General features: G+C 54.5%; 1 protein-coding gene across 3 annotated transcripts in view; it reads right to left on the bottom strand.

The window, feature by feature from the left end:
• Positions 1–4809: 4809 nt before the first annotated feature.
• The window catches only part of SLC25A25 (solute carrier family 25 member 25), a 31834-nt gene continuing 26340 nt past the window's right edge, over positions 4810–10303 (bottom strand). For all 3 annotated transcript variants that reach the window (XM_087822941.1, XM_016211023.2, XM_016211024.2), the window contains exons 5-10: positions 9834–9992; positions 8215–8367; positions 7775–7882; positions 7508–7675; positions 6820–6970; positions 4810–6712 (exon numbers count right to left, since the gene is read on the bottom strand). In XM_087822941.1, coding sequence (XP_087679067.1) covers positions 6528–6712; positions 6820–6970; positions 7508–7675; positions 7775–7882; positions 8215–8367; positions 9834–9992 — 924 coding nt within the window. In that variant the 3' untranslated portion in view covers positions 4810–6527. The remainder of the gene's footprint in view (positions 6713–6819; positions 6971–7507; positions 7676–7774; positions 7883–8214; positions 8368–9833; positions 9993–10303) is intronic.

The raw sequence follows: 10303 nt of genomic DNA, 5'->3' as shown, positions 1-10303 counted from the left end.
ATGAACGTTTATTGTACATAAATAGAACTGTCAGATAAGCAAAACCTGGTACCAACTATTACCATCCCACCACCCAGAGATATAATCGCTGAAAATTTCTTTGGAGTTCAGCCTTCTAGTTTAATTTTTATGCAGCCTACATATAGTGCACATATTTATATTTTATATGTAATAAATATATCTAACAGTTAAATTTGGTGGCAAGCGCTGTTTTAAGCTCTTCACACACATTACCTCATTTAATTCTTACAACATCCCTATGAAGTAGGTACAAATATTTCACAGATGAGGAAACTGAGGCATTAGAAAGGTTAAGTGAATTTCCTAGTGTCACACAACTAGTAAGTGCCAGAGGCAGGATGTGAACCCAAACCCCCTGGCTCCAGAGTCTGTGATTTCACCACAGTGTCACACTGCTCCTCTCTCTCTAGATAAGTTTTTCTTTGTTTTAAATAAAAATTCAGATCACATTGTAGCTCCTCAATCATTAGCGCATCCAGATCGGCACCGCTCCCCCTCATCACGATTGATGATTGTGTGGTACTCCATTGCACAGTGTTCCATTGGGTGACTGTCCCTGGTTTGTTTAACCAGTCAAGTGGGAAGGATTTGGTTGGGCTAAAGTGTCTAATAGGGAACAGGAGTTGTAGGGGGCTGAATACTGGAACCTGTGAAAGTTACCTTATGTGGTAAAGGGAATTTGTAGATGGAGAGAGTCTCCTGAATTACCCAGGCAGGCCTTAAATGTAACCACTAGTGTCCTTAGAAGAGGGAGACTTGACCAGAGAAGCAAGAGGCTGGAGTCATGCAAGGGAGAGGCCACAAGCCAAGGAATGCAGGTGGCCTCCAGAAACTGGGAGAGACAAGAACTTGGGTTCTCCTTGAGAACTGAGGCCCCAGAAGGAACCAGCCCTGTGGACACTTGATTTCAGCCCAGTGAAATTGATTTCAGACATCTGGCCTCTAGCACTGCAAGAGAATACATTTGTGTTGTTTTAAGACACCAAGTTTGTGGCCATTTGTAACAGCAGCCCCAGGATGCTAATACACATGGTTTGCAGTCAGGGAAGAGAAACTGCTACAGTGACCTGACCTGACCATGGGCAAGGTCCCCACCCCCTCCTCTGTAAAATGAGGGGATGGGGGGTGGGCTCTTTGGCGGGCATGGGCGGGGTCGACGCCCTCCCTCATCAGTCTTTGCAACTGTTGTGGGGAGATAAAGGTTCCTCCTGGGCCACAGGAGCTGTGCTGGTGGGGCAGCAAATGGCCAAAAGAGGCCATTCCTTTGTGGCCACTACCCTGCCGGAGAAGCTGCAAGCAGGAGGCCGGGGTTTATCTTGCTCCCTTGGGGGACTGGGGCAGGCCTCCGGTTCTCTGTGTCCTCAGTTTGCTCATTCTGGGCTCCTCCCTGCCCTCCTCCATCACCCACTCCTGCTGGCCCTTCCCATCCAGCCCTGGCCGCCCTCTCCGGCCGCTGGGACTGGGCCTCGCTGGTCTGCTCCAGCTTCCTCGTCTGCCCTGGAGGGACACCAGGGACCAAGGTCCACACCTGGGCGGCTGGGCCCAGCTCGGTCTGCTCGGCCTCTCACCCTTCCCCTACATTGCAGCCTGACCAGACCAGTGGGACTGGGGGCGCCCAGCCAGGAGCCAAGGCCGAGAGCATGGCCTCAGGGTCAGCAAAGCTCGTTTGACTCTCAGCTGGACATTTACCCCGGGTGAACCTGGGCGAGTCCTTCCAGGTTCCCCCCTGAGCCGTGAGGAAGGCACTGGGCCCTCCTGGCTTGTGAGGAAACAGGCTCAGAGAGCCATGAGATGTGCCCAAGATCCCACTGCCAAGGTGCCAGGGTTGACTCAAGTACAGGCCTGCCCCACGGGTTCTCTGTGGCCCCCTGGCCCGGGAGAGCAGCCAGGGACCAGGTGCCCCTCAGTGAAGGTCCCCAAGAAGTGCATCCCCCGGTGCAGCCCACCATCTTCACCCCCAGGCATCCAGCACCCTGGGACGTGTGGTGGTATTACCTCCTAGAACTACTGGGGGCTAAGCGAGGTCCTGCGTGTGCTGTCCCCCAGCTGGTACTCTATAAATGTCGCTCCTAGGATTTAGAGATGACCCTTCACCTCTAGTTTCAGGAAGGAAGCTGAAGGGCCCCCCCACACACACACAGCACAAGTGGCTCCCCCACCCCCACCCCCACCCCCACCCCCACTCCCCCTCCTGGTTGGATTTCCTCTCTGATGTCAGATCCCAGGCCAGCATGAGCCTCCTCACTGGGAGGCTGGAATGAAAAGCATTTAGGTGGAATTACTGTGTGCGTTTGGAATCCTGGACGGGGAGGGGAGCTGGGAGATGAAACTGCTTATCAAGGACCAGGCATTTCCACTCAGCCTTCTTTGACTTTCCAGGCAAATCTGTAAGTCAGGGTCTGAAATGTCGCTCACCTGGGCTCAAACCCAGGCGTCAGCAGGACAGCACGTTCCTTCTGGAGGCTCCAGGGTTGAATCTGTTCCTGGCCTTTTCCAGCTCCTAGAGGCGCCCGCGTTCCTGATCTTGTGGCCCCTTCCTCTGTCCTCAAAGCCAGGGACCTGGGGCAGAGTCCTCGCACCCCCTCTCTGGCTCTCTCCCGCCTCCCTCTCCCACACTGAAAGATCTTGTGATAATTTGGGGCCACTCAGGTAATACAAGCTCATCTCCCTGTTTTAAGGGCAGCTGATTAGCAACTTTAATTCCACCTGCAGCCTTAACCCCCTTGGCCACGTCACCTAACTCACAGGTTCGGGGGATCAGGACGCGGACATCCTTGGGAGGGGGCGTAATGCTGCGTATCACACCATGAAATGCCTGGATGGGTTTCAGTCAACTAGCAACTATCCATTAAGCACCGAGTGGGTGCCCAGCACTCACTGGGCACAGCGATGAAGCCAGCCAGCAAATATCCAGCCCTCGGGGAGGAAACACGCTAAAGCAAGAGGGGCAGCAGGCAGTGGAGTGGTGGTGGGCAGTGCCAGGGAGGAAACTAAAACGACGTGGGGCTGGGTTGGGCGGGGGAAACAGGTCACCATATTTTAAATGTTTTTATTTCATTATTTATTTATTTATAGAGAGGAAAGGAGAGGGGGAGGGAGAGAAACACCAGTGGGCTGCCTCCTGCGCGCTCCGACCGGGAATCGGCCTGGCGACCTCTCCTCGCGGTGTCTGGACAACGTGCGAACAGCCGACCCGTACTGGCCAGGACAGCAAGTTCCCATTTTCAACAGGGGGGCCAGGGAAGGCTTGTAAAAAGGTGACATTTGTGGAGAGACTGGAGGGATGAAGGGACAAAGGAGACTGTAGGACAGCTGGCTTGGTGAGGCTCAGAGCTTCAGCCACGTCAGAGCACCTCTGAGGTTAACTTCTGTGCTTGAGAAGCAAGCCCCTGGCCAGGCTGCAGGGACCCGAGGACCTGGGAGGAACCCAGGCCATTGTCCCACGGGGGGGACTGGGCAGGATGGGATAGCAGGTTGGAGGGCTGGGGCACCGATTCGCCAAGATCCGATGGTTGGGAAATGATTTATGCCCATTACCCTGACAACAAACTGAGGCAAACAGCATGTTAGTCTCCTAGGGCTGACAACTCACCACAAACTTAGAGGGCCTGAAACAGCAGCAAGCCAGTCTCTCACACTCAGGGGCTGGGGTCTGAAATCCGGGTGTCCCGGAGGGGCTGAGAGGAACTTCCTTGCCCTCCTCTGTTTAGGCGGCTGCCAGCAGGGGATCCTTGAAGACGCACCACTCCCAACCTCTACCTGCCATCACAGGGCGTTCACCATGTCTCTCCTGTGTGTCTGTGTCCAAATTTCCCTCTTCTATGATGCCAACCATTGGATTTAGGGCCCACCCTCATCTGGTATGACTTCATCTTAACCGGACTACATCTGCAAAAACCCTATTCCAAATAGAGCAACATTCTGAGGTTCCCAGTGGACACAAGTTGGGGGGGAGGGGCACACACTATTCACCTCAGACAAGTGCAATGTGCCAGTCCACCCATGGGCACACTCCCGTGCTCCCCTCACAGCCTCTGAGCAGGTTCCCCAAGCTGCTTCATACGGTCCGGGACCCATGGCAGCCAGGGCTACCAGGGGATGGGAGTGTGGACCATTATTTAATAAACGTTATTATTGAGTACTTTGTGCACCGGGCACTATCTTAGGGTTGCAAACACAGCCCTGCCCCCAAGGCCTCATCCTCTCCTGGGGTGACAGGCAGAAAGCAAACAGAGCCAGGTGGGGCCCTCCAACATCTCTAAGCCAGAAAGATGGGCAGGAACCAACTGGGAGGCTGGGGAGGGGCAGCCAGCGAGGTGAAGCTGGTGGTGGCTGGAGCTGTTTCAAGCAGGAGGGAGCAACCAGCTCTACCGGAGAGGAACCAAATCAGAGGGCTGTGGGGGGACCACCAGACTCAGCAATCAGAGGGCACAGTAGTCTGGTCAGAGCACCCCAAATCCAACAAACACACATTCTAAAGAGGGAGCCTCTTCGAGAAACCCTGAGAGGGTGGCTTTGTTTTCTATGATGAAAAAAGTGGGTTCATTTTCTAACATGTGAACACCCCACCACCACCCAAGCCCAGATCAGAAAAATCAGGCTCCAACATCGGCTTTGAAACTTTATTTGAAGGCTGTTTTAAACGACAACTCCCAATTCTTTCCTAATTTGCTTTTTTGCAATTCCAGTTAGAACTGTGTGTGTGTGTGTATATATATATATATATATATATATATAACAATAATTTTTGCATTGATCTTTGCATCCTGTTTAAATTGTCCTCACCGGGCCATTCTGGTGGAATGAAAAGTGCAACTGGAGGCTGCAGGCTGACCAGCGCTGCTGAGAGGCAGCAGGAGCGGGGCTGCAAGGAAGCAGCCCACTTCACAGGTGGCGTGGGGAGCTGGCCCCCCTCTCCTCTGGCCCCACCCCAAACTCACAGTGATAGGAACCTCGCTGCCTTGTCACTCAGAAAGAGTGAAATAAAGAATCCTGGTCCAAAAAAGGATTCGGACTTCCATCCTCAATGGAATTGAGGTTTCTCCCACTCGTCCCACCCCTAGTCAAACCCTCAGGTCCTAAGGCTTCCTGGGTGCACGCCCTGCCCCAACCTGCCAAAGGACACCTCTATGATCAGGGGCTCCCCTCCTTGCCCCTTTCTTTGGAAAGATGTGGCGCCGGCGTGGGCAGTGACAGGAAGGCTGCTCCTACGTTCTCTCCTCACCCCACCTCTCGGGTACTGGGAAGGTACAATCAACCATAAACATAAATATGAATAAAAAATGAACTTGAAAATGACAGGCTATTAATTAAACAAATCTATAAAAATAGTTAGGACATAAATCTGTTCAAATAAATAGGAAATAAATAGGCTCCAAGCAGTGTACACGCTGCGTCAGTGGAATGTGAGGCTGGTCCCACTTTGCCCCAGCTGGGACTGGACGGAAACCCCCAGGGCGTCGGAAGCAGGCTTTAGTGCGTCAACCAAGCCGCCTTCTCGGGTTGTCTTCCCTCTGGAAGCACAGAACTTGCACATTTGTCCAGCTTGTCTTTCTGAACAAAACTCTTTTCTCAAAAATACATAATTAAGGCTGTTAACCCCTTTCCCTTCTCTCAGGGCACGCAGACATGGGGCAGAAACTGGCCTTCCCGTTACACCACCATGCCCCACCGCCCTCATGCCAGAGCGGGGACAGGGCGCTGGTCCTGAGCTGGTGCCAGTCCAGGCAGAGTCTGGAGCCAGCTCAGAGCACCAGGAGACCTCCAGCAGCACAGGGCACACGCCTCCCGGGAAGCCATGCGCCCGGGTGCCAGGCAGCCGAGGGTGGGGCCGGGCCTTGCCTCTGCATGCACAAGCGCATTGGTGCCCCTCCGCTGGTGGGCTCAGAGGAGGGTGAGCACACAGCCAGATTCCTCTTTCTCCTCTGCACAACCTAGCCAGAGGTGATGCTGTAGGTCGGGAAATCAGGGTGGTGAGCTCAGGTGGAAGCACCTTTCCCCATGGGCTCAGGGGAGAGGAGTGAGCGGGTCATGGAAGTGGGCTGGTAGCCCTCCTCCTACCATGTTAAAACAGCAGTGAGAAAGAAGCAAAGTGGGCATGGGACAGACACCCAGCAGGCCGGAGGGCAGGGGCCCATGGCACATGGTCTGGGTGGGAAGAGGAGATGAAAGAACTAAGCCGGCCTCCAAGCCCCGCTGTCTGGCAGGCACTACAGGAAACACTCGGTCTCTACTGCACAGAAGCCTGAGTCCTGCTGACCCCTGGACCCGAGGGATACCCACGGGTCTTCCCTGGAATGGACACGAGGGTCAGCCATGGTCAGCAGGACACACCCAGTGATTCTGCCAGCTCCCCCCACCCCTCCCTGCGGGTGCGCCCCAGGGTTTTCACAGCTTGGCTTAAGTCAGCTTAGTGTTGGCACATTCACAGAATGAGATGGCTACACATCCCAGGGCTGCAGGCCCAGGATCAGCGAGTCCGCTAGGTGGGGCTGTCCTCCCTCCCGTCACCGAGACTGCACGCCCAGGGTGATCTTCAGGTTCTCGTACACCACATAGCTGATGCTCACGGCTGGGATCACCTTCATGAAGTTGGGGGCCAGCCCCCGGTACAGGCCAAAGGCTCCCTCAGTCTGCAGGATCTGTTTGAAGAGGCTGCTCATGGTCACCTCCGGAGCACCCTCAATGGAGGCTGCAGAGAGAAAGGTTGCCCATCAGAGGCCTTTCACTAACTTCTCCCTGGATCCCAATTTGCCCAGGGACAAAGGCCCCTGGGGACTGGCCTAGGACCAGCCTTACCTTGGGCCTGCATCCGGGTCCTGACCAGGGCCAGTGGGTAGCTGGCCAGCTGGCCACAGGTGCTGGACATGGTGCCACAGGCCAGGAGCACAAACACTCCAGGGTCTGCGCTGTTCACTGCATAGCGCTGTAGCCAGGCATTCTTGAGTGTCTGCAAGGGGAAAGGGTGCAGGGATGAGACAAAGTGCCTGCAAGCTCCAAGGAGAGAGAGCTTGTGAAGCAAGGAGAGGCTGGGGGGTGGGGGAGGCAAAAATTACTGGATCCCATCACATGGGATCTGTGAGGCCACTGTAACTTGATTCACTTGGCCTGGGCTGGCTGAGCTCCTGGTCTGCCTGCCCTTTGTTTCTGCTGTCACTGGGGATTCTGGGCAGACCAGGAAATGGGGATGAGGCAGAGGCAGCACCCCTTCCCCAACAGAGAAACTGACTTGTCACTTGGAGTCTGCTGGGGGCCCAGTGAACCCCCAGGGCATTGTGCTCTGGAGATCTGGGTGCCAAGTCTCTGGGGGAGCAGAGGTGGGGGCTGCCATGAGACCCTTGCAATGAATGGATGAGTCTGAAGGAAAGAGACACTCTTTGATGCCGTTCCTGTCCCACCCATCCCCAGTGGTTATCAGGCATGGAGACAGCAGGTGGGGACCTGGTGAGAAGGGGGTTTCAAGGTGCCTGCGCCCTTAGGGCCTCACCTCGTAGACAGCTAGGTCTATCCCAGCATAGGGGATGATCCCCAGCATGTTGGGAACATAGCCTTTGTAGAAGGCAGCCATGCCCTCTCTGGCCAGGATCTTCCTGGCACAGTCCAGCATGCCCGAGTACTGGCCTGTCTTGCGCAGGGCCATCCGGGTCTTCAGGACCTGCAGAACCCAACAGAAGCAACAAAGCATGAACACAGCTCACCCCTCAGCCTCATCCCCACACACACTGCCCACCCTAGGACCAAGGTGGTCCCTCACCTCCATCGGGTAGATGCTGCTCTGAGCGATGGCCCCTGCCAAGGACCCTGCCACAAGTCTCTCGTGAATCCTTAGAGTCTCCTGGTCACTCCCAACAAGACGCTTGATCTACATCAGGGAGCAAACAAACTGATACACCCGACACCAGTTCACCATCCCCTGGCCCACCCTTCCTCACGGAGCCAGTCAGGCTTAGCTGAGACATGGTGTCCGTGGCCCATTTGACACTTCCCAGAAATGGAAGGAGCTGGCCTACAGCGGAAATGGCAGCAGAGACAGGGTCAGACCCAGGCCTCCCATGTCCCACCTCACCCTGCTCTCCCTCAGGCACAGTGACTGGCTCCAGGTTCTAGGGCATCTGCAGAGCAGAGACCTCAGCCCAGGAGCAGCTCAGCAGAAAGCTGCAAGTGACAACTCTTCCTGGGGAGCCGGGTCCTCACCTGCTCATAGGCCATGAATTTGATGGCCGACTCAGGGGCAATTTTGATGACATTGATGCCGTTGCCCCGCCAGAGTGACCTGGCTCCTCCCTCTCGAATCATCTGGGTGAACCCGCCCACGATGCACATGTTGTTGCTTCGGGAGGCGTGGACCTGAGGAGGGAAGAACAAGGGGTCAGAGAACTCAGGGGCCCCAGAGATGCCATCATCCGACAGAGAGCCTTTTCTCACTGGCCAACCATCACGGTCGACGGGCAGGCTCTTCCCTCTCGTATTCTGAAGACTAACTCAGCACTGTGAGAATCAAACAGGACCACTCTAAGTCCAGCTAGATCTCACCATGCACCTACTGTGTGCCAACACTGTGCTAAACTCCTCTGCAAGGGCTACTTTTTAAAATTAAAAAAACTGAACTGCCTTGGCTGGGTGGCTCAGTTGGTTGGAGCATTGTCCTGCACACCAAAAGGTTGTGGGTTTGATCCCTGGTTGGGGCGTACAGGGGAGGCAACCCATTGATGTTTCTCTTCTGTCTCTCCCCCTTCTGCTCTCTCTAAAAGCAATAAAAACATATCCTCGGGTGAGGATTTAGAAAAAAAAAATTGAGCTTTTTATTATGGAAAAATTTCAAATATGTACAACAGTACAGAGATTTATATAATGAGCTCCCATGAACCCATGATCAGCTTCCACAATCATGAAACCACAGCCAATCCCTGTGCTTGCATGCCCCACCCCCACTGGGTTACTTTAAGGTACACAGCAGGGCTGTGTCATTTCGCCCGAGAGAAATGCTTTCAGTAGCTGCAGCATCCCCGGGAATTCGGTGAAGAGAACAAAACTGACAAGGAAGGCGACGTGTTAAAAGCCCCTCCGGCTCAGAGGAATGAAGTCCTGGGGGTCAAGTGACTTGACCAAGATCACACAGCTCTGAGGGTGAGCTGGGGCCAGATTCGAGGCCTAGAGCTCTTCTCCCTGACCCACTCCACTTCCCTGTTTCCCACAAGGAGGGGTCACATTCGTGATCAACAGGCTTCAAACCAAGGCGGGCCAGGAGGGCAAAGGGGGAAGGGAAAGGGTGACGCCTCTTCTGAGCAGGAAAGTGCCAGAACAAACAAGGGACAAGGGGCAAATGGCCACTGCTCCTAAGATGCTAAAGTCCAATAGTGAACGCTTATGCATATTGATCTTGAAACCCTGCCCCTGACGCTGGTCTAGCTTATCTCTCCTACGGTCATGGAGTCAGGCATTGGCAATGATAATGGTGTCTGGGCCAGGTGACCATCTGCTCACACCTTCCCCCATGTGACACCTACACAAGAAGTGTCCAAAGAAAGGTTCCTGCCACACTCCCATTCTCAATGGCTTTACCTGTTCACATTATGGCCCTGGAATGTGACCCCTGGCTTAAGGGCCTTGAATAAAATTAGATCAGCTATGTACAAAAGGTCACCCAGGCCTGGATCTACTGTTGTCCTTGTCTGAGCAATAATTCCAATCTAATTTATTGGGACAGAAAAATATGGGCCCAAAGCAAGGCCCCAGACAAGGGAGGGGAGACCAACCCACTGAAGAACCCCAGGGTGGAAGCCAGGAGGTTTGGGGCCTGTTTTCCTGCGTACCTGCATGAGCACCTTGAGTCTGTCCAGGGGAGCTGTGCAGGTTCTGGATACAGCCCCGGCCCCACCTCCAGCCACGAGGTGTCTCCACCACATCCCCGTCTGCCTCTCCTCCACTGTGAACTCATCGGGGACCGTCAGATTCTCACCTACATCAAAGATCTACGAGGAAGACCAACAAAGATCAAACAGGCAGGCCCTAACACTTGTGGCAGAGCTGCTGGTGGACAGCTAGATCCACCACCTTCCACCATCTAGAAGGGGCCACCCAGGTGGTGAGAACACCAAGGACTTTGGGTGGGAAACTGATGCACCAGCCCAGCCCTCCTCCATGTGAAGGTGGCAAAGCTCTGGTCCCTGTCTGTGGACTTGGAGAGGCCCAGGAATGGAATGTGAGAGCACAGCTGGAAGAAAGCAGTTCCAAAACCCCGCAGACAGTGGTTCAGTTATTGCAAGGCAGCTCCTGCGAGAAC

This window comes from Miniopterus natalensis, chromosome 12, assembly GCF_054644295.1.
Source record: "Miniopterus natalensis isolate mMinNat1 chromosome 12, mMinNat1.hap1, whole genome shotgun sequence".
NCBI classification, from domain to species: domain Eukaryota; kingdom Metazoa; phylum Chordata; class Mammalia; order Chiroptera; family Miniopteridae; genus Miniopterus; species Miniopterus natalensis.
The sequence above is the reverse complement of the archived record's forward strand: the minus strand, read 5'-3'. Positions and strand labels throughout refer to the sequence as shown.